Source organism: Acipenser ruthenus, chromosome 14 (genome assembly GCF_902713425.1).
Source record: "Acipenser ruthenus chromosome 14, fAciRut3.2 maternal haplotype, whole genome shotgun sequence".
NCBI classification, from domain to species: domain Eukaryota; kingdom Metazoa; phylum Chordata; class Actinopteri; order Acipenseriformes; family Acipenseridae; genus Acipenser; species Acipenser ruthenus.
Genome location: NC_081202.1, coordinates 30,473,262 through 30,498,718, shown reverse-complemented (window position 1 = coordinate 30,498,718; position 25,457 = coordinate 30,473,262). Strand labels below are relative to the sequence as shown.

At 38.6% G+C, this 25,457-nt stretch overlaps 1 protein-coding gene across 2 annotated transcripts in view; it reads left to right on the top strand.

Moving 5' to 3' along the window:
• Positions 1-25,457, top strand: part of wnt7bb (wingless-type MMTV integration site family, member 7Bb) — a 67,775-nt gene that overhangs the window by 17,614 nt on the left and 24,704 nt on the right. For both annotated transcript variants that reach the window (XM_034033362.2, XM_034033363.2), the window contains exon 2: positions 11,831-12,057. In XM_034033362.2, coding sequence (XP_033889253.1) covers positions 11,831-12,057 — 227 coding nt within the window. The remainder of the gene's footprint in view (positions 1-11,830; positions 12,058-25,457) is intronic.

Genomic DNA, 25,457 nt, shown 5'->3' with positions numbered 1-25,457 from the left:
ACTTCACTTCATGGCCTGGCACCTGATTATCTAAAGAGCTGTTGTCCCTATATGCACCTAGATGTGCTTTAAGGTCGGCTGATTCTGGTTTCTGTCCCTTCCAAAGATTAAGACAAAAAGGAAAGGAGACAGAGCTTTCAGTTACAATGCTCCCAGATTGTGGAATAAACTACCATCTGACATTAGAGATGCAGTCACTGAATATTTTTAAATCAAGATTAAAACTCACTTTTTTAGACTAGCATTTTATACAAAATGTTAAGCGTGTTTTTCTCTTTTTATTTCTCTGCTAATATTTATGTTTTTTTGATGTTTTGATTTATTTTACTATAACTTTTTCATGTTCATTTTATTGTAATTTTTTGTTTTTATTGACTTGTAAAGTGCTTTGAGATACTGTTATATAAAAGGCGCTATATCAATAAATAAACGTACTTACTTTTATACCATGTCTTAAATTATGAACAGGTGTATTAGCTTAACTGATTGCAAGTACATCAGTGCTGTTGGATAGCTATGGCATGCGAGGAGCTGTAGTTTTTAATTCTTCATTTAAACTGCAAGAACTACATTTCTTTTTTCCCACCCACAATGTTTAATGCCTACCTTACATTCCAGGGTAAAGACTGCGTACTATTCGAGGTCCTATGTATATCCCTTCTACCATTTTTACCCCTTATTCTACCATAAAATTAATTTCCACATAAAAACCCCACTTCTAATTTGTATTTCACATGTCTTCTGGACAGGTTCAGCAACAACAGCAATTTCATCATCACTTAGTAAATCTCCATCAATTACAGGGACGTTAGATTTAAACTCAGCTTTTGCATTTCTTTCCTGGCTTTAACCACTGTTCAAACGAGCTTACAGCCCACTTACAGTTTGCCTTAGTACTTCTAGAAAACAGATTGCTAGCAATGATATTTAGGTCTTTATCTGTTTTAGGTTTGGCAAACCAATTACTAACTTTACTCTCTGTTCCTGGTTCACATTCCTTTGTTTTTCTCATTTCAAACATGACAAACATAATGCCTTGGGTCAATAAGACCCAAGGTATTTATCTATGCTGCTTTGTATGTCTGAAGAAAATACAATGTTTTCACTTGGTCTTTTATAACATGGGCAGGATCTCTACATGTGAATCAAGGCAGGCTGTAAAATTCCAATGTCATCAAAAAGGTTCCAGGACCTACTAGATATGCTGTTACTCACATTCATGATATAGCATCAGTATTTGATCTTTTCATATCACCAGCAATTGAAAATGTAGCAACTTGGAGCAGATGTGTTCTTGGTGCAAAATGGAAAGAACTTGATCATGTTGATATGTGTGCATACATCAGGCTACTGTTGTTAACTGGAGTGACAAATCCAAAGGAGAAGCACTTCTAGTTAGTGGAATACAGAAACTGGTAGGGCTAATCGTGATACCAGAGCCAATCGATGAACGTCTTCTCCCCTTCAAGTACGGCAGAAAAATATGGGCAACCTGTGATTTTAAATTCAGCTATGCATAAAATATGCAAGTGTACACAGGGAAACTGCCTGGAGAAGCACCTGAAAGAAATCAGGGGATGCAAGTAGTGATGAAAATGACTCGAGGACTCCAAGGTCATAATGTCACGTGTGAAAACACTGAGAAAAAAACAAGCCAGACCTTCCAAATGAGATTATAAAAATGCAGAGCCGAACTGTGCACTCTTCAAAATATCCTTTTCCAGAAAGCACATCACTTGTTTCATACGGTCCAAAAAAAACATAATGTTAGTGTAATGAGCACAATGCACAAGCAGGCAACAGTGTGTAACAGGGATGAAAAGAGGCTAGAGATTGTACTGGATTACAATTCCTCCAGATGGGGAGTTGACAATAGGGATGGGCATGTGTAATCGATTATTCAAATAATCGATAAGAGAATGGTTAATTGTTTAGGAAATTACTAATTGTATAATCTATCTTGCATTGCAACAAATATAAATGGCCTGAACAGACCCATTAACTGTTAACCATTATGCTAAGCCTGTTGCTGCACCCTAGTGTATTACCAGGCCCAGAGGTAGAGATAGGTAAATTAGGCAGTTGCCTAGGACGGCAAATTTACATTTTTTTTGCTATGATAAGCATGCCCCAAATCTAAAGTGCCTTTTTCAATGTGGAAGACCGGTGGCTGGGCGGGGTTGTGCGCTTGTTTGGGTAGCATGTATGCTGTGGGAGCGTGATCTGTTTGTTAAAGAAGATGTAGATAAGCCCCAATGCCTTGAATCTCCAAGCTGTGGCAGTGCCAATGAAATATAGTCTAACGATACCAAAATGAGAAAAAAACCAAACATTAAGAAATCTATTTTTTTTGTATGATCATTTCTTAACCCCCTTACTCCTGCACACTGAAACAAGATTTGTTTAAAATGTATATGTATATATTTTTAATTAAAAGGTTACTTGCTATAAGGGGCATTTATAGTGTTACACTGTTAATATGTGGTTAATTGTATGCTGACATGCTGCATTTGTTGTAGCAAATATTTCTCAGTTATGCATTATGTAGCCCATTATAATAAATGCATGGCCTGCCAAAGTTGCCCACCCAGTCTCAGATTGTTGCCTGCTGTTACTGAAATGTTGCTCTGTTAGAAGATGTTTGTACTTCTTTATTGAGAAGATATGAATATTACCTGAAACCAGACTGTTTTCAATTTTGTATTATTTTGGGGATACCCTCTTTGATATAGACAGTGATACGTAGCACAACTACGAAAGTAAAAATAATTACAAAGAGCCCTGTGGATTAAAAAAAAAAAAAATGCAGGGGTTACATGTGATGTGAGTGTAAAAAGTCACATGATAGTGGAATTATAGTTTTATAGTTTTATGTCTTAGATTGGCTATCCAATGTGTCAGTCATTCTGGAAGTTTTATTTTTAGCCAGTTGCACGTTGATGTTATGTACAGGGTTATTTGAAAGTAAGTTTATCACATGAGTTATGTAATCGCACTGTATAATAGTGTAATCCTTTAGCAAATTATGCGTATTCGATTATTAATATATACGGAAATGCCCATCCCTAGCAACAGCAACCTACACCTGTAAACAGACTGCCCGCAGGTCACAGGTCATCTTCTACAATATAGTTGATATGTTGTCATACAATACTTTTGTCCTTTGGACTGATTCCAATGTGGAATGCTGGCAAACTGTATCAACATATAATTTTTCTGGAGATGTTGGGCAAGGCACTAGTGACACCTCTTTCAAAGAGGTTCAGGAACGCCTAGAGCACCTGCAGCAATTGCTCATATCCAGAATGTTCAAGCAGAGAAAGCCAGTGCAACTTTTGCCTTTCAATCAATGATAATAAGACAAACATTACTAATGTAAAATGCAGAAAGTATCTGTGCAAACATCATATGTCTACCTTCTGTGCGCCATATGCAATGTTATCTCACAATTTTGTCCTGCATTTAAAAGGAACCTGAGAATACATATCATTCATCTTGGACAGAAATTATGTTTTGTTTTGTCATGAGTATCTACCACACTTTATGTCCTATTTTTGGATATATCCACATTTTTTGGGACGCTTATAAAGAACTGTTATTGAAAGTGAATATGCCATGGTTATAAATAGTACTTCATGAAAAGATGTTGTTATTTTTAAATACTTGAAATTTTGCACTATGCTCAAGCTTCATTCATTACTTTCTCCAAATATTAAGGAGATACAATACAATTTTGGTTTCTGCATAATAAAATGGTCATATAATGTTATTATTATTATTATTATTATTATTATTATTATTATTATTATTATTATTATTATTAATAATTTATTTATTTATTTATTTATTTATTTATTAGCAGACACCCTTACCCAGGGCGACTTACAGTTGTGTACAAAAAATACATATCAAGAATTACAGTACAATTGAGAGCAAGATACAAAATACAATGACTTCAGTACTAATAACAGCAAATACAAAACACAGTACGATTTGATATCGGGGCAGTTCAAGAGCAGATAACAGTGTTGATAGTTACATGAGGTTTAGATACGAGTGCAAGTGAAATACAAGATACTACAGATTGGGTTAAGTGCAGGATTAAAAACAGTAAAATAGGGAGCAGATAAGTGCAGTTAAAGTGCATTAAAGGCAGAGTGCTATATTGTCCAGATGGGAAGAGTTGAGTTTTACAGGTGTTGTCTGAAGAGGTGTGTCCTGAGGAGACGTCAGGTGGTCAGGGACTGGGCAGTCCTGACATCCATAAGAAGGTCGTTCCACCACTGCGAGGCGAGGGTGGAGAAGGAGCGGGCTCTGGAGGCAGGAGAGCGTAGAGGAGGTGCAGCCAGTCTTCTAGTGCAGGCAGAGCGGAGAGGTTGGGTGGGGGTATAGGGAGAAAAGAGGGTCTGGAGGTAGCTGGGTGCAGTCTGGTCAAGACATCAGGAGGTGGGGGGGGGGGGGGGGTAGAAAAGGAGGTCAGATTTAGAGAGGTTGAGTTTGAGGTGATGCGAGTGCATCCAGGATGAAATAGCAGACAGACAGGTAGAGAGACGGGAGGGGATGGTGGGGTCAGAGGGGGGAAGGAGAGGAAGATATGAGGGAGAAGAAGAGGGTTGCGGTAGCAGAGTCTACAGAGAGTTGGGAGTCGATAGGAGGGAGGTGAGAGAGAGCGGTGGAGGCAAGGACAGAGGGGGAGAGCGGAGGTTATGGCAGGAGGTGACAGTGGGGGTAGGTGGAGTAGGGAGAGAGGGGAGAGACAGAGAAAAAGAGATGAAATAGTGATCAGAGAGGTCCAGAGGGGTGACAGAGAGGGTGGAGGGGCAGCAGGCCCTGGAGAAGGTGAGGTCCAGTTGACAGCCAGCTTTGTGGGTAGGAGGGGATGGAGAGAGAGAGAAGTTGAAGGAGTAAAGGAGATCACATTAAATTAATCTTTGTGTTTATTATAATGTGAGTTTACGTTAATTTCTAATATTTAACATAAAAGAGTAAAAGCTATGCAAAGAAAAAATATTTGATCAACTCAAGGCTGTTTCAATTTGTTTGAAATTTCTCCAGTTCAATATGACCCGAAACATAACTGACCCAGGTACATGGTTTCACACTACATGGGATTGTCCGGACCCAGGTAGGAATGCCAGTGTGAAAGGGGCTTTAGGTTATGAACTTCAGACAGTTTGTGCATTTCAAAAACATGTAAAGTTCCAGAAGTCATTTATTTTAATGTGCTTCTTGTTTTAGGTTATCTGAGTATTTACCAACATTCTAAATTTGTTTTTTTTAATATAATTTGTACTGAAGTTTGCTGATAAACATAAGCTCTAGACTAGAGCAATCATTGCGGCTTCACAGTGTTCACATTCCCAGTGGCTGTCTGTGTGTCCTGGAAAACTATACATGTTTAAAACAAATATTTGATTTTTGGTTGAAACAAATTTGGACAAGGTTTGAAAAGCACTTGTTTAGAACAAGCTCATTACTGAACTGTGAAATTAAAACCTAATGGATATATCTCATCTTGTTAGAAATTTAGGTCAAACTGAATATCATCCTTGTTTCCCCGTTCAACCATACTGCTGCATCTGGTTCAGTTTTTTACAGCCTACACGCCCTCAGCATGAAGTCCATGAAATATGAGGAACTTTTTTCTGACAGCTACTTGTTTATACTGTCATGAAATCATAACAGTTTTTGTTGTTGTTACTTTAGCTCGTCAGTAGTAATTTTTTTAAAATGTTGACAGAAAAGGAGCCTGAAGGTTGCCTCTTGTTTCATGGGCTTAAAGGGAATATTTATAGATCTGATAGTTTAACAAAAACAAAGTTTACCATCATTGTATGCAAGGTGCTCCCTTACTCTGATACATTGCACTGCTTTTTCATGCAGTTTGAACATTAAAACGATAATACATCACTCTGCTCATGCAAAGTAAACACATTTCAGCCTCAGGACCTGGGAGGACTGGGCAAGGCCAACACAAATTACCTCTGATGTACTACCTCAACCACAGAGTTAAAAAAAAAGAATAGTTATAAGGTAATTTCAATGTTACCTCTAGCAATTGTTCCTAAGGGATTCAAAACAACCAGAAATCAACACAGAAAATGCACAATTGTATTCTGCAACCATGTGATTTAAAAAAAAAAACAAAAAAAAAAAACACATAGTTTTAATTCAATGTCATGTTGTTTAAAATGAATACCAATCTTGGAGTAGGAGGACACGACTGCAACAGTTTTCATAAAGCTTTTTCAGATGCATGGCCCTGGGGGGAAATACTGGTATCAAGAGAACATTTTTTTTTTTTTTTTACTATTGTACATATGCTTCTGCAGTAAGGACAATTTTTGCTTTTTGACTGAAACATGCCTGTACTGGCAATGTCACGTCAGCATTTCTCTTTCACAGTTTTGTCTAATCATGTCCGTCCACCCGTCTCTGCCTGTCACACTCTACATGGTGAACATGATAACTGGCTTCATTTTGCCCAAATCTTCAAACTTGTATCATACACTCCTAGTCTCATATAGACGTTTCAAATTGATTTGGCTACAATCCGATACACGCATACAAATATTTTAACCAGTACATGCACTCTTTGAACTGAGTTTAGTGATCTTTCCAGTATAGTCAGGTTGTGTTTGGGAAAATGTTAAATCAAATGTCAGCATTAATACTTAAATTACGTTGTGGTAACTTACATGAATACCCTGGGATCAGTTAGTAATTATTGGCAGTTTAATGACTTTTCTATATCTCACCTTATCCATAACTATTAAACACTTAATAGTGATACATTTAAATCTTCATTAAAGACATCGAGAAAGGCTTCTAGTTGAAACGTTTATCTAATATCATTTAATCTAACTTTTGTTTTTTTTTTAAATTTAGAGTAACCTATTTTTATTTATTTTCCTCCAGTTTGGAATGTCCAATTATATTTTTTTCTCTTCACTGTAATGAACCCCCACACAGTACGGACATAATCGCTTTTATGCTGATCAATCCAGAGCAGAGGTGGGCAGGCTACCGATCCCGGAGAACAGAGATCAGCCCTGCTTTTTATCTACTCCGAATGTGCTCGGTGCCTGGCCAGTAGGGTTTGCTGTTGTGCAATGTGGAGAAGCAATCCCTGCCGGTTTCCCATCTCCCACCCCAGGAGCATCAGGGCCAATATGACGCCCCCCTTTTATTATTATTATTTGTTTATTTAGCAGACACCTTTATCCAAGGCGACTTACAGAGACTATGGTGTGTGAACTATGCATCAGCTGCAGAGTCACTTACAACTACGTCTCACCCAAAAGCACAAGGAGGTTAAGTGACTTGCTCAGGGTCACACAATGAGTCCGTGGCTGAGATAGGATTTTAACCGGGGACCTCCTGGTTACAAGCCCTTTTCTGTAACCACTGGACCGCACAGCCCCTCGAGGCCCCAGTAAAGTTCAGCCTCTTTGCACTGCTTGGACGCAAACTGGTGTCATCCAAGCTGTGTGACTGCGCTGCCAACGGCAGCACTTTAACTGGAAGAGCCACTCTCATTAACACCCGTGACCATCAATAGATAATACTGCATGTTGATACAATACATCATTAAACTTGAAGGGCAGTACTGTGTGTACAAGTTTAAAGAAGATATCTTGATTTATCGAAAGACATATATGTAAGGGATGCACCGAATCCAGGATTCGGTTTCGGATTCGGCCCGAATACGCACATCCATTTTAATACATCCCTCCAATGTGTGTGTTCTTCTTTAAATAAAAGACACAAATCCGGTATTGAACGTAACTTTTTGGATTTAATAACAGGTATTCAAGAAAAAGAACACGTTTGATGAACTCTGTCGCAGCTCTCAACTCCCTACTGGTGGTGCATGCACTAAACACGTCACGTAGCTACTGAATGTAAACATACCTCCTGTATGCAACACAGCACAGTCACATCACACTTTTCATGGAGTAAAGTTATGCAGTAAACCTGTACTATATAGTAACGGGAAACTGTTGTAGACTTTTGTGCTTTGTTGTTTTGTATGTGAAACGTTCTAGAGATCATACTGAGATAAAAAAAAAAAACAATTGGTGCACAGAAATGTATATTTTTTGTAACTTTACAACTTTCAGATGTGCAAGACGTTGTTGAACAATATGCTTTAGTATATTAAATGTTACGTTATTGTAATGTGCCAATACAAGCTGAACAATTTGGGAACTGTGTTTTATTAAAATACTTTTTAAACTATTTCATAGCCTATTTGATATGTGTTACACACTCGGTGCATTTAAATCAACGTGGGTTTTATTTCGCAGGGAGATTCAGGTCACTCATTACTGTAATTTTTTCCTCATAGCTCTCAGATAGGGTTGTCAACAGGCCCCAGAATCTCAGGACACTTAAGGCAGGTCAGGTTTTTTTTAACTCACCTCTCTAAACTGCAATGTATTCGACATGTAAAGTGAGTGTGAATTGCTTGAGGAGTTTAGTAAATGTATTTACTGTTTAATTGTGGTGGCGATTCTATCCGGAGAGCCTCGTAACAACAATTAATTGTATTGCTTGAATTATTTTTATACAGTAAACAATATCTATCAAAATAGTGCAACACCATTATTATAGATTTGATCTCACCTGCACTCTTTCATTTAACCTTGTGGCAGCAGGTAAAGTTTCATCCAGTCAGAGACTCAGAAAAGCCAATCAGCTGCTGTATAGGTCTGATTGATGGAAATGATCCTCGCAGGCATGTGTGTGCTTTTGGTAACAACTAAGTAAAGTAATTCAATTAATTTAGCGACAGTTCACACAATTCACACTCACTTTACTGAATACATTGTAGTTTAGAGAGGTGAGTTATAAAACCTGACCCGCCTTAAAGTGTCCCGAGATTCAGGAGCCTGTTGGCAACCCTAGTCTCAGATCAGATGACACAGGTTGAAACGTCATTAAAGAAGATAGTGGGTTATTGCAAAGATGCAGCTCTCCTTTCTTGTAAAGGTAAAGTAAACGGTTCTGTATTTTGACGTTTCTGTTGTGATGGGATGGGACTAGCTGTAAATTGTCTAAGTTTCAAACTGAAATCTTAGTCAGGGATATATTTCCATTTGGTAATACAAATACTGTGAACTAAAAGGCTCAAAACTATAGATTGTGCGCGTCCCTTGTTAGTAGCTGCCAATCTGTTTTTTATTCAACAGTTTCCTTTTCTTGACAGTTTTTGTAGATTTGGTATTCGATTCGGTATTCGGCCAAAATTGAGATGGATTTGGTATTCGGCCGAATCCCAGTGCATCATATTCTATGATTGTTAAATGCATATCGGCTAAATGCATACTTCGCTTAATTGCGTATTATGTAATTCGGATAATTGCATAATGCAAACAACGTTTGAGTGTTAAAAAAAAAAAAAAGAAGAAAAAAAAAGAACAAGTGTTTCAGAAACAGCAGCGACGTTGAGCGCATAGCAACGGCATGCCAGTGGGAAAAGCCAGCAAGAAAGACACAGAAAATGGCAAAGCAAATCTGTAAAACTCTCGAGCCTCAGCACAATATGAGCCTTCATGGAGGCAAATGGTTGTCAGTCTTTTGACAGTTTTTTTTTTTTACAGTTGTTTATCAGCTCAATCGGCCGAATACTGTGCATAGTTCCATCTTTTTTTTTCTCTGTTGTACTCACTGTAGTAAGGCACTGTACACACCTGTTTAAGTTTTATGTTTAACTGTACTGTACTGTATTACAATAACTTAGTTTATGCTGGCTGGTATTTACTGTACATTATTTTACTTTTCATACCGTGTGTTGCCAGAGAATAGTGTTGTTTGTATTGAGTGCATAACGTATTTCAAGTTGTTGTATTTTTCTGAACTTGTAATAATCTGATCAAAACGAGTCATATATACATGTACACGTACCTACAGACCTATTGTCATTGTATTCCATTGTATTCCCTCACTCCTGTTATGTGCATACTCCGGTTATGCTAAATATTTTAATGAGCAAGACATCTCTCAAGTAGAATGGTTGCAGCACAACTTCACACAGACTACTTTCTCAATAAATGTATTGGTATCCCTGAATAGATAATTGTCTCCTCTAAGGATGCTAAGGATTTGACTGAGCAATCCGTCTTACAAATTCAGTGGTACCCCAAATATGATTAATTTACTAACAATGCTGAATGACTGGGTGGAGCATTTGTTCTCTATTTTACTGCCAAGACTGCTACAATATTCAATGCAGTGCTGTCCTTGGCAGTCCTCAGTCAGAAACCCATTTTTGAGGGTAAAATAAAGAGAACATGTCATACCCAGTCATTCTGCATTGGTAGTAAGTGGATCGTATTTGGGGTACCACAGCACTTGTGGGAGAGACTGTTCATTAAAATCTATTGCATATTTTTTAAAGAGGAGACCATTTTCTATTCAGGGATACCAAGATATTTAGTGAGAAAGTAGTCTGAGTGAAGTTATCAGACAACAAACTCCCCATCCCCAGTTTTACTGCTTTCCTAGAAAAAGGAGAACATTTCAGGGTACCATTCTACTTGTGAGATGTCTTGCTCATTAAAATATTAAGCATATTGTTAATGAGAAGATGATTAAATATTCAGCGATACCAGGGTATGTAGTAGGGGGCCTGAGTGAGGAAACATGGTCAATCCACACCCCTAGTCTTGCTATAATGAATCATTTATTGTTTATAAACTTTTGAACACTACTGTATATAATTTACATGTTTCATTTTAATAAAAAAAATAAATAAATACAAAATAATTAGACTTCAGGGTACTATTGTGGGATTCTTCCTGAAACACTTCCAGGTACAGTAGATGCCGGTTATTAGCAACCCTGACAAAGACAACTTTCGGTTATTAACAACATTTCCCCAGGAACCAATCCCATCCCACAGACTTTAATGTTATATTAACCACTGCATGCCACTTATTGACAACACTATCACTAGTTGCCAGTGCTACAGAGTGCACTTGCATGATTTATGCACATACTTCATGCAGCTTTTATAATACACTGACTTTGCAACTGCGTATTTCTAGCAGACTAAGGCAGAATCGTGGCTTTGAAACTGGCTACGAACTGCATGCAAAATTGAGATGGATTTACAGCGGTGGTGGTACATTGTAAAAAGCAGACAATGTTGGACAATTTTTTCTTTTAAAATTGTGTTCTTTAAAATTGATTGTAAGTATAACACATATTTTTTTATGGTTGCTTTACTCATTATAAGGACAACTGTAGTACATCGTTGGGTAGTACTATTTAAGCCAACTTACTTTTTTTGTTTTACACATGCATGAAGTAAACAGTTCTATGTTTTGGTATTTCTTGTTTCTCATGTTAATTTTTTAACACTGTAACATTTAAAACACATGTATTTCAGTGCCATATTTGTACAACTACAGTATATATTGCTGTTCCATGTAAGGACACTTGAAAACAGGGGCTTTTTACTTATTGGCAACTTTTGATTGATGACAACTTTTTGCTGGGAACCGAGAGGTTGTTAATAAGCGGCATCTACTGTACTTCTGCAATATAAAAAGAATCAGAGACTGAGGAAGTCAACTTACAGTTATTTGATTTGGAAAATGGAAAAAAGTAGTAAGAACATAAGAACATTTACAAATGAAAGGAGGCCCATCAATGCTCATCTGGTTCCTAGCAGCTGACTGACCTCAAAACTTTGTAAATGTGGGTCTTAAAGGGTCCTAATGATTCAACGTCAACAACATGGCGAGGTAACCTAATCCATACCCTCGCCACTCTCTGAAGTGTTTATGTCTTATCTGATATCCTTGTCTCTTTTCTGGTCTAGAGCCCTATCCTCCGTGGTGGCTTTAGGTGCCAACATCATCTGCAATAAGATCCCTGGCCTGGCCCCTCGACAGCGGGCAATCTGCCAGAGCCGGCCTGATGCCATCATCGTGATCGGGGAAGGTGCGCAGCTGGGCATCAATGAGTGTCAGTACCAGTTCCGATACGGCCGGTGGAACTGCTCCGCACTGGGAGAGAAGACAGTGTTCGGACAGGAGCTACGAGTAGGTGAGTGGCAGTGTGTTTGGTATGGCGATGCATTAGTGTCAGCATCCATGCTTAATACACCAAGCTCTTCTGAGCTCCTGTAATCACAACAGCCACATCTGGAATGTAGTGCTCATGTGAGGGACAGGCACTGGGTACAGTGATGAGAGTGTTCCAGCGTTCTCAAGCAGAGACTGACCATTTTTAATGAATTTTGTCATGGTTTTGCAGGTCTCCAGAATGGGCATGAGCTAGCCAGTGGATTAGCCCTCAGCCCCCTAAAATATAGTTGGGGGAGTCCTCAAACTGGGCCTGGAGCACCCTTGCCACGGCACCAGATATGGTACCCAAGTACAGAACCAATACCGTGCCATTGTAGTTACATTGACATTTTTCAAATTAGTGGTAAATTTTTACTACTTTGAAAGTCTATTTATCCTGCTGAAAGTAGTTGTTTTCACACATTCAAAGTTTAGGGGGGAAATGTTTGAAATATCAGTTGCTGTAAGTGTTCAGAGTGGCTAGAATGTTTTAAAGAGGGATCAAGTTTGTGCACACAACTACTTTTAGGGGATGCAAATACATTGGTCAATCAACAAGGTGTAGTTTCGGAAAGGAAGTCGACTGCATAGATTTGAACCATAAAATGTTTGTATATAAAACGTGATTGTAACACAGTATTTTTTTTTTACAGCTTTTTCATGTTTTTACCTTTCCCTTCCCTGTTTATTTTGAGAGGATTGTGTTCTGTTGCTGCAAATTTGAGTATTAATCATGTTTGGAGCATCCTTGCTATTTGGCCATTTTCTGTGCTTCTCAATTCGAGAAAGAAAGAAAAAACATACACGACCCTTCAACCCTGTTGGCTCCTCCTGCTTCTATACTTTTCCATTGCTCATATGTTGCACCTGAACTACAAGTGCCGTAGTCTTTGAGATCATTCACCAATAAAAACATATTGCTGACTCGTTCTGTTAGGAATGTACAAGCTTTGAAAATTCAGGTCAGGTTTTATACAATGTGAAATTCACTTCATTATCAGGGGTCATTTGAAAATATAAATCTGCTCCTTTCTATAGTGACCACAGGGATGAGACCCTGTTTATGTGGACAGTTACCTAGTTATAAAGACCAGTTTTAGACAATACATTAGGGGATGTTATTACAAGCAGGATTGTCATAATCCCCTGTTTGCCTACAGGTATATTTCTAAATGCATTTCTTTTTAGAAGTCCAGTTTTCTCAAAAGCCTATTGCTTTTTGGAAGGTGTCTGCTGTTCATGTTTCCTGCAAGTGGTTTCAAAGCTACCATCAGTATTCAATAGGCTTATGCATTTTAAATCCAAAAGATCTGTTCTGATGACGTCATCTTGCCTGAGTTGGTGAAAATAGCTGAGTAAATAAAATAAAAAAATAAAAGAATAAACAATAACACTTTATAAAAAATAATGTTCAGCATAAAAAAGTATAGAAAAAAACTCAGCTAAGACTTGTTGTTTTTAAGATTTGGCAGTAGTCTGATTTCTCAAATTCTAGACACCTGTTTCTAGACACCATTTAAAATTCTAGACACCATTTAAAGAGTAGCAGGCCATTGCTCATTTCTAATACTGTTTTCACACTTGAGAAAAATTAATCCACGAATTGAATCTGCAGTAGTTAATGCAGCTTTGTTCCCTGTTGTGTTTACACAAGATAAACTATTCCCAGATTTGATGCAGCTTAGTTTTTCTTCAATGTAGACACACAAAAGCCGGAGTTGACTTCTTTGATCTGTTCTTTAAATCCCACGAAGCACCTAAACTTACATGTTTGAAAAACGACTAAAGGACTAAAAAGAGCACGTTTAAACCCCTTAGTCACGTATGGAAATATAATAACTCCCACTCGTGGTTCCTCCAAGAGAATTGATAATCGATTTATCACAAATGTAATGGTTTCTCTTGGAGGCAAAAGACTTAAAAGTGTCCCAATCAAATGTGAACATTAAACCTGATTTAAATTGGTGTTATCACATTATTGGACTGCTGAAGCATTTTAATACTATGCTAACTGTAACAAAACTTAAAAGTGCATGCACCTGTTTACAATACATGCATCAGACAATAATGGCACTGCTAGTATTTTCAAGTAATACTGCACCCAGGAGGCTAAACTTAAGAAAGGTAAAATCAGTGAGAAAATGGAAGTTAAAAATTGATGTTGAAAAGTATATTTATACTGTTCAATACAGATGCATTTCATAGGACAGTGGTATGTGAAAAGAGTAATCCTGTATGTGTGCCATTCTTTACATCTCAGATAGATGCAACTTGTATTCTGCCTTTTCCTTTACTGTGTTAACCTACAATGCAAACAATGCCGTAGAGGTTTTACTGTGATTATGAGTGTGGATGCAGAGCACATAGACCTGAGGGGCTGTGTTCCTTTTGGGAATTTATAGAAAGTTACTCATTTTAAAATAGATCAGAATACTATTTTTATTTGGTTGACCTATTCAGAATCTTTAATGCACCATTAACAAATATATTTAAGTAACTACTGTACTGAAATAAGAGCGATCTAAGCATATGCCCAAAATAAAATTGTGTACAATAATTATTTGGTTCCCCACAGTACATTAAGCAAAGCAACAAACATGTCAAGTCTCACACATTTGGAGTGAGACACTCATTTTAAGTACTTTTTTTGCATCATAGCCTTGAAGGACCCCCACCCCCCCACCCCGCTCGAGTCAGCGGGAGCGGGGGCGGAAGATGACTAAAGTTTGGATAACACAGTTACCAACTTAGGAAAGGAAATGGACATGAGAACGAATACTACTTTATAACGGACCCAATTGTGCAGCTCAAGATCTACAGTGAGAGCTCTAGGACAAGATGTGGCAGTCCAGGGTTGTACCTGTGGCTGGACCAAGGTGACAATGGTCAGGGGTCTGAAGAATCATCAAGGGAGATAGAGGTGATTGAGGGAGAAGGGACAGGGACCTTGTATTGATCAGTACTTCTTACGAAGCCAGTCAGATGAGTGAAATCCAGCGACAGGGTGCACACCACAATTTGCAGGATATCAGCACCCCTGATATAGACGAGAGTAGTTCCAATAAGAGAACAGCTAGTGATGAAACCAATGAGCCTGGTGAGCCTAGTCAGATGAACCAGCCTAGGAGACAAAGGATCCCTTAATGGACGCAAACCAAGGGTTAAGTGGCCAAAAACTGACGTGGATCTCTGCTTGTTGTTGGAGAAGTTAAGTGAACAGTTGAAGGAAGCTGAATAAGTTTGGGGATAGCATCTATGCATGTAGATACGAGAGGTTTGGAGTAGAAGATAGGAAGGAACGAACAGCTATGATTCCAGGAAGGTCTAGACGACAGCTGTAGATTGAATGTCTGGTTGGAGAAACGATGCAACTGGATGAGGCAGTGGATGAGAGCTGAAGAAAGTCAGGAGGAGGCCCTCAGTCTTCTGTAAAATGATCTAATACATAAGCTTACAAAGTTCACAAAGACAGCACCTACGAAAGCGCTGTAAAAAGAAGGAGCATGCAAGAACCTGCTTTTATAAAGACCAGTTTAACTTTGTGAAGAACTTTTTCACCAACTTTTTCACCAGCAAAAAGAATCACTAAGCCTGTTGGAGAGATATCTTGAAGAGACATACACCGATCTAAGAAGAGAGGAGCCTATGTCGTTTCCCTCTGATATTCCACCTATTAATTCACCAGAATACCAAATGGAGGACTCTACGTCTAATTAGAAGGAGGCGGAGCAAGTTGTGAAGAAAGCAAGGGTTTTATCATTGCCCGGGGCACAATGGTATACCATACTGAGTTTACACGAGTGCACCTGTTCTAAGAATCTTGTGGAAGTTGCGTGGGAAAAACAGGTTGTCCCAAGAGCATGGCACAGAGCAGGAGGGATCTTTATCCCCAAACAAAAAGAATCTACCAGCGTCGGCCAATTCCATCCAATTTCCCTGTTAAATGTGGAGGGTAAGATATGTTTCAGCATTGTGGCACAAAGATTATCCACTTATCTATTGAAGAACCTCATCATCGACACCTCCACACAGGAAGCTGGAGCTTTTATTTTTCAGCGACAATCAATCTACTGTGAATATCATCAATAAAGGCAGATCCTCCTCCCCCCTCATCATGCAACTTCTCCGCTGTCTCATATGGATTTCATTTTCTTACAACTTCATAATTCAAGCTCGTCATCTTCCAGGTATTTTCAATAATTAAATGCATCGTTCGCCAGTCTACTCTCATCTGCAAGAGAATACATGTCATCAGCCCTCTCTCCATCTACCAGGTACTCCTACGCTACAGGTTGGTCGTCATTCTCTTCATTCAGCACCCAGAACCAAATATCCCCTACCCCATTCAATGAAAATTGGATTGAGACATTCTTCATCTTTCGCCAGCATCCATAACATCCTACATCTCAGGTATCCAATTTCGTTATCGTAGCTTGCCCATCCCCTCGCCAACAATTCTCTCCATCCCGGCAGTGCGCTTCACACTCAGGAATTTCCAAGAGCCTTCCCCCATCATCTCCATCCACATTAGCCATCTCTACAGACATCCTTTCTCAATTAATTTCAATTTTGCGGTGAGGATATTTCAACCCATTTGATGACCTGGTGATGGAAGCTATGTGCCTGTCAGCTTTCTTTGGATTTCTAAGAAGTGTAGAATTCACAGTACCATCACTATCCAGTTTCCCAGGCATAGGTATTCGTTCTTGTGACCTTTCACAATTGATTTTTCCCGTAATGTCATTACAAGACACTGGTTCGCAACTCACCTTTCTTCTTTCATCTCCAAAGCAGGTCTATCTCCCCAGTTCTATACCCCACACTCATTCAGGATCGACGCAGCCTCATCAGCAGCAAAAGCCAATGTTAGTCATCACCTTATAAAAACTATGGGTCGCTGGTCATCAGCCGCAATCCACTCCTGCATTCGTTCTCTTCCTACAGACATCTCAGCAGCTCACCAATCAATTGGTAGTATGCACAGAGTGGGGGCACCCTTCCCACCAGGACCACCAGAGTTTTCCTCCTAACAGAGGGTTTTTTCCTCTCTAACAAGCGGAGGGTCGCACATAGCCTATTTTACTAACCATCTCTCTTTGTCCTTGTTTGTTCTTCGTCCCTGTTTTTTGTTGCGCATTGCACGTGGTCTTTTGTTTGTCTTCACAGGTGCAGTTCTTATGGGGAGCTAGTGGTCCATCCTTTTGGGGGGTTAGTGAGTCTCACTTCCCCGGCCTCGAGTCAGCCGCAGCTACTCATGACTTTGATCAAAGGGGGGTCCTTGCCGCAGCGAGTCTGGGGACCACCGACCACACTGTTCTTTCGCAGCTCATGTGCTATTTTCTTGTCTCACCCAGAGACTATTGTTTCTCTCTCACTGTACCAGTACTAAAATCCAAATACTAACAAACTCAATCTTTCAGTTACCCCCTCGGGCGCACACTAGTGCCTGGCCTCACCTCTTTGAGGGCGGCTCCTGGAGACGGATTCTCTCTTCTTCCTTCTTTCCAGGTTGTGAACCTTCTCATCCTCTGGGGGCATGGTCCGGTCCACGAGGCAGCGCAGAGTCAGAGGATTTCTGTGTTTTCCAGGGGGTCCAGGGGGCCTATGGGGCCGACTTCCACAGTACGAGGTTCTTGCCTGCAGGCCATTAACGGCTTAAACCTTCCCTGCCAACAGGCCACTAACAGTTCAAAACAAGCACCCCTGGCCCGCATGCCATCATCATTCCCTCGAGGCTAAGCCTCTAAATACACCCATATTCTTCACGCAGCCCTAGCTCCCTCCCGTGAACTTGAAGCTAACACCCTGATGCATGTCCTAAACTGATTTGCAGTGTCATTGTCATGATCAGTTGCTGATCAGTTGCTAAGCAGTGGCTAAGCACCAATAACGTAGTTTCATTTTCTCTGAACCATTCTTTCTGTTGCAGAAGCGAGTTCCTGCTAAACTTATGCTGCTACCAAGAAATGCGCCGGTAACAGAACTTTTTGTACATTAACCCTTTCATACCATTCAGAGTTTAGTACAGTTACATTGATATTTTCTTACACATTCTTCAACTTGACTTGAGTTCACAAGTGGTTTACAACAAACTAACGTGGAATTTAAATGCAAAGACTTATAAACAACAGAGAATTTTACATTGACATCCGGATTAGTGTATTACATTGTTCGATAACTAAGTAATGGCTAAACAGCAGATATTTAGGCTATCGCTCTAGTACTTGAGCAGTTCTATCTGCATGTTTGGCTGATGTAGAAGCATGGATGTCAAGTAATTTATTTTAGTGATTGTTCCCTTAATGCTTCCTCAGTAGTCTGAAGTTTAGGTGTTCAGTTAGACTGTAGGTTATCATTTGATTTAATTGTAAACAGTGTAATAAGAAAGCATATCTGGGATAGATACATATGGCTGCTAAGATGTAACAAACGATAAAAATCTGTTCCTGTTAACTCAAAACTTTATCTAGGCACGTTTTGAGTGATGAAAGACAACATTGGTTTATTGGTGGAGTTCACAAATAAAAAAAATTCTCAGCTTGCTAAGTATTAATATTATTGACCTTTTTTCTGCGTTTCAGGCCTTCGTTATAATTAGTTCTTTATTTTAAGTTTCCAGGGCATTTTGTTAATGGCACCTGTGCAACACACCAACCTCAAGTATATTTTTATTTTTCGTTGTTCTTGTTCTAAATTTCTTGAATGCAACGTTTCATCTTAAGCAAAAATTTTACACAACAGTGCTCGCACACGTTTGGTCACCATCACAACGGTTGCTTGTTACTCTATTCTGCTGATGTTAATACAGCACCTCTGGACTTCCAGGCATTCGTGTTCGTTATCATCCCTCTCGCGCTTCAGTTTAAAACATGTGATATGCCGGCTTTGTTTCCTTTATAGACCAGCGTCTTCGCGCAGTCCTAAATATTGACAAGTGTTGTGTATGGAATTGGTGTGACTTAACCACGTAAATCCCGTAATCATGTTATTGTTTGAACCCAGTCACTTCCTTAATACAGGCGTCTCTTTAGTTGCTGTAGCTGAAAGGGCACTGTGACCATAATGGCCGAAAATAGACGTACATTTTGAGTAGGACACCCACTGCAATTGCCGCACGGCCAGCGTTAATTTTGAGCCCTGGGCGGGGAGTCCTTCTCAAATGACTTGTCCAGGGTCCCAAAATATAACATACTGTATTGGTGTTGCATTTTTGCTTGTGTGGCTATGAACATACCTGATTTTAACATCCACATGTTAGTTTGTTATTAGTGTAAGACTTTTCAGAGACTTCATGTGGGTTTAGAAATCGAGACCATTCCAGATATTGTCTTCAACAAGATGACTTTAATCAGAGTCCAACATTGCAGACATTCAACATTTACTCACTGACTGTTCGCTCGCTGCATAACGTGAGCACACCAGAACAAGCCACTCGCTCTTTTTATTACAAAGGGTGGAACTGTGCAACCGCCAAAGCATTCCCTCCGGGAAACACTATATGACAAACTCTTATTGATTTACTTTTAAACATTGTACTTGGTTTCACTTTCAGTTGTTAACAATAAATGATATTTAAACTTTCTAATTATTATAACTCCTACCCCTTGATTAACCATTCAAATATAACCTATAACTGTTACATTAGCATAAATAGTGTTACATGTTTCAATGATGTTCTGGAAGTCTGGTAACCCAAGGTTTTGTCAGCTGTGCAGGCCTAGTTTATACTATGTTAGAACACATTGAGGCTCATATTGAGAATAAAACAGTACGTTGAGTGTGACTGCCAACTGCAATTTGTAGAAATACACAAAATTAAACATAAATAAATAGCTGTGGTTGAGGCAATTGAACCTGAGCCATCGGCTTGCCATGAGTGGGAAAGCAAAAACAAGTTTAAAAAAACATATTAGACTTTTCCGACTCTCCATGTAAAACAGTGGCAGGCTACCTACGATGTTTACGTTACCCACCAATATACCCTATTAATTCACACGTTACTGTCCCCCCAAAAAAGTGTGTATGTACAAGACTATACACCTTGGCCAAGCAGATTAGTGGCAATTTACAATAAATGTATTGTGAACTATTGAACTAAACTGAACTACACTAGTAGTTCCTTGTAGCAGAGTCCTTGGGTTAATGTAGATTCTACCCTACGAGAAGTGCACTTTCCTGAGCGGGTGTCTCAGTGCTAAAGGAGCACACAACAGACCCTGCTATATGTGATATATTTAACCACTCATTTTGTATCATGCACCTAGCATTAACTTATCTAATCTTTTCTCAATCTACAAAGCATTTTCAGATATATTTACTCAACAAAACATACCATAAATTGGTCTTTGATGTTTAATATATTTTATACAGTATGAAAGTGATACACATCTTTATGTTACAGTTTCTTTTACGCTTATTACACATATGTGTAGAAAGCATTTTTACAATATCCACTTCCCTGGCTGTAACGGTTATGGTATAGGACGGTGTAGATTTGAGATAGCCAGTGGAAGAATGATGACTGTTTATTCTGCTGTCTGTTGTTACGCCACGCTGAGGATATAGTGGAGGTGCCCATAAATATTTAGAAATTTACATGATGTGATGAAACCTGTTATAGGTATTCAAAAAGTATGGAGGGACATGGTGATTTACACAGAAGTTCTGGCTTATTTAAAGACAATATCTTGGGAATCACTGTTTGTTACTAAAAGTCTGGCCACATTGTTAGGGCATGTACCTAACATTGGGTTGGGCCACTGTTTGTCCTGATCAGAGCCTTGACATGACATAGCACAGACTGCACTAGGTGCTGGAAGGAGTGTTAATTAATAAGTTAATTAATAAGTATTATTAATAAGTATTTAATTTAGATTACAACTTTAGTTCGGGAGGATGGACAAACACAATTATCTCTTCATCTAAATGAATCATTATCTAATGAATCCAAAGTGAATCATTACTGCTAGTATAAATTAATCAACCTTCCTTTCACATTCGTTCTTTCGCAACCCACCACTCGCCCCTATTTCCTACTTTAAAATCCTAAATTAAATATAGTTCTATGGGGGGGGGGGTCTCCTGCCTTGTCCAATGGCCAGGTAGGGGATCTTCAATCCAAGTAGGTGTCATGCCAGATTGTTTGTTTATGTTCATTGCTGCGCATACCTTGTCAATAAAGACATTGCTTTGCATACCTCATCAATAAGGTTTGTTTATCTACATCATTGCATCATGGGGTTTGTCCTGAACTACTGAAATGCATTTAGTGCAGAGAGGTAGGAAGAGGGGGCTTTGTTCAAATTAATCCCAAACATGTTCAATTGGATTAAAATCAAGGGATTGTGGTGGCCATAGAAGATGCCTGAAGTCACGGTCATGCTCTTCACACACAGATTTCCAATGGGGGGCATAAAATACACAAACTACAAATCACCAATTAATGTAAACATTGGGTTCATAATAGCTTTATTAGGTTGTTTTTTTGTACTTTAGGTGTTATACAATTATCATACAATAGAAAGAGGTTCCTTGCTTTATCTGAAACAACAATAACCTATACCACCATTTTCCACAATGCTTGTAAGTGTGAAAACTGTAGGAAGCAATCAGGGCAGTTGCACATAATTGTCCTGGTAACTGACTTGGGTACCTAGGGTGTATATTTACTTTAAGAATTATTTAGTATGGAATGTATATTGACATGTGTTTGTTTTTAGATCTTAGATTCTTATCAGCCTTAGTTTAAACATGCTTTGTGATATTTTACATGTAATATACCAGATGTCCTTAGTTGGTCATGCAGCTTGATTAAGAAAAGCCAAGGCCAATTCTGCTTTTAGTGTTAAAGGGCATCTTCTGTACAGGGCTATGACAAGTCTTAAACTGGGAATACGTTTTTTAAATTCTTGGTGGGGTATGTGTGTGTTCCTTCCTAGTTTGCGGAACGTGTTATCCACTAGGGAGGCTGCAGTTTTTTGCTTTCTGTTTCCTCTTGTGTGATATTTACAGGGATTCAAAAAAATAATTACAAACACCTTCAATACGAAAGCAAGTGGGCCATTTTCCACGTGCCTAATCGTTTGCAATGCAAAAAACACAATGAGCAAGACAGCAGACTTTGATAGAGGGATTATTGTGGCCACTCCCAGTGCTGTATCCAAGACTGTGCAAATTACTGGTGATTTACAAGCAGCTTAAAAGTGATCACTCACTGAGGAGTGTGCATATATCCCACCACAAAGACATTCGTTTGCATCAGTGCTGTCCAGGCTAAACCATGGTGACCCTACACCTTATTTACAGTCTTATGAAAGGTATTTCCAATTTGTTGTTCTGTTATGTACACACTGTAAAAAAAAAAAACAAATGCATGTTTATATAATACTTTGCAAAGGTCTCAGAAATAGGTTCTGCTAAAACAATATTATTTTATTGAACAGGAACACTGGTGGACTAATTTTTCTAGCTGCAAACCTCAATTACCACAACTTGGTCTGTAATTTGTCCCAAATATGTTTTCATAGCAACAGGCCATGAAGCTTGAATGAAAACAGTAGTAGACTGGAGATTAGTCAGCTTTAAGAATGATACGTGAGGCAATAGTTACAGAACTACAGCATGTGTATAGTTGAACGACTCGTCTGAAGCAAGATGGATTTGAGGCCTTTTTTTGTGGACTTGGGACTCAGACTTGGCAGTTTGTTTAAAAAATAACTTCTTAACCATGTTGCACACTGTTTCTGGATTCTCACTGCTTCTATTTTAAAACAAATGATCCCATCAAAGCAGTGCCCAGAGGTGTGTTAAAAATGGAAAGGGCTGAAACTGATGTATTCAAGTAGAGTAATAAAACAAGCATGTCAGTGACATACATCATCAGGCACTTTTTGTTAAAAAGTCTACAAACCAAATGAGTAAGCAGTGCTCTAGTTATATGTGAAAATGTATTAAGTGTGACGTGAGGTAATTTGACATTTGGTAATGTTGCCACATACAGAAGCACCAAACATTATTCAGACAGTTACCATACATTTTTAGGTATAAAATATTCACTTACACTTGGCATGAAGATCTTTACAGTAGTAAATCTACCTTATAAAACTAAAACCTCTTTCACACACAAATGCCGCTACCGAGCCGCCTTGTGTAATCTATGCCGGTATAATACCATCATAACCCTTTCACACAGCTAAAGGGATCATGTGAGTACAACTTTCAAACCTGTCAGTCAACATATCATTTTCATGGCAATAGCGATTCAATAATGTACAGCTATGGTCAAAAGCTTCACCACCCTATAGAATGAACACATTTTGCTTCATAAAGTCAAATAAACTTGTTGAATGACGTTATGTTAACATATTGAATTACATACTGCTTTGTAATTTTCCATATACTTAACGAAAAACAGAAAAAAAATGAAAAATGTGGTATTTCGAACATGAAATACTGTACCACTATTATGGCTTCCATATATTTATTTATTTATTTTTTTAAAATATGTCTCAATCTAAATCCTAGGTGATGCAAAACTTTTGACCATAGCTGTAGTATTGAACCTTGAGAATGCTAAAAAAAACCTGCTCTTGAGAGAGTTTGGTAGAGTAAATAAATTCTGCTTCAGAACGCAACATAAGTTGATAAGGTCCAAAGACAACACAGCGTACGGTACAAACTTTTCCTTAGCTTGTCAGAGGACAGGCTGCTAAATTCATTTTTTTGTTTCTTTTTTTCCAGCAGTCATGCTTTTACAAGCTTTCTGCATGTACTGTATATAGCTGGTAGTGAATTGCACTGCAGGGCATGGTACACTATGTGAGGTTTGGCTCTGGCTGCACACTCATTCCGCATCTGTCCCCTGAAACTGATTAAATTATTGCCAAGCCCAGTGAGTCACAGGGACAGCCGTCCAGTAGACAACTTTCTATTCAAACATAACACATCCACATCGGTGGTAAAGACCAGAATGCACTAGTTTATTTTCTTATTTTCTTTAAAGTATTTGTTCATGGCAAAGGTATTGGTGCCACTACTTTAGTATTTCGTGTGTTCGCCTTTTGCTTTTATTACAGTTTGCAGATGTTTATGATAATTCCTAACCACTATGTTACATCTTGTTGGTGAAGTCTTGGCCCATTCTGTCTTATATATTTCCTTCAGCTCAGACATACTGGATACACAAGATTTTCTTCATTGAAGGCTTTCTCCAAACATACTGTGGTCCATTTTTGAGGAGAAGTTATATTTTGGTTTCATCAGATCAGAGAATTTTGTTGAAGAATGCTTTAGCTACCTGTTCATATTTCTTGGCAAATTTTAGACGGTTTGTTTTGTTAATTTTCTTTGCAGCAGGGTCTACATGCATACAACTCTTCTGTGTTCTGATGCCTTTGTACAGTTCTTTCATGCACTGTTATGCCTGATGCTTCTAACTCTTTCTTTAAATCCTTGGCTGTTAGTCTTGGATTTTTTTTAGCTCCTTGGACAGTTTTCCTACCTGCTGTACTTGTAATGTTCTACTTCTTTCAAACATTTCAGCTGAATTTGTTCTGTGGTACATTGATGAATGCTCTGATTGTGGATTTTAGTATTCCATATTTCTTGACACTGCTTTGTAGCCATTTCCTTTGTTGTAGTTTTGCTACAAGTGTTTTTCTCAACACCTTTGTCTGGACCATCATCTGCTGTGTTGCCAAAACTTTATTCTTCAACAAATGTGGGAAAAAAATTAACTTTTTCTGGCTATTGACTTTATAATGCAGCTTGAAGAGTAAGTAGTGGGGTTCCAAAAAATATAGCATTATAGTCCCCATTTGTTGCTACAACTGTTTAAATAACGTACCTGTAATTTTTCTTTTCATTGTTAACATCCTGACAACGTTTTACACTTATGTCTGCTGGTGGACATATAATGTTATATACGGTAATGGTAGCTTGCTTCAGCAGCTTAATATTTACAGTACCATAATAAATACTGGTGTGTTTGTCATTAACAGTGGCAGGTCTTTTTGTATGTAGAATTATTGTTAGGTGTAAAGAGCTTTATGAAAGCATTTGTAAGGTAATTTCAATCACGTCCTCCAGCTTCTTGACTCATAATAATTTTAACCCTCTGTGGCAGGATGGCTGTAGTAATGAGGTCATGGACCAGGAAGCAGTACAGACGCACAGGAAAATGCGGGGCTTGAACTGCCGTAGCAGTGTATTTATTAAATGAATAAAATTAAAACAAAACAAAGCACTTTTCAAATGAAAAACAAAACGGAACGAGGGCCAAACAAAAGGGTGTCAAAACACAACAGAGGAACAAATAAATCAAACGAAACAAGTACCTACTCGGGTTCTCAAGGGTAGATCATTTTACACAACACTCTTTCG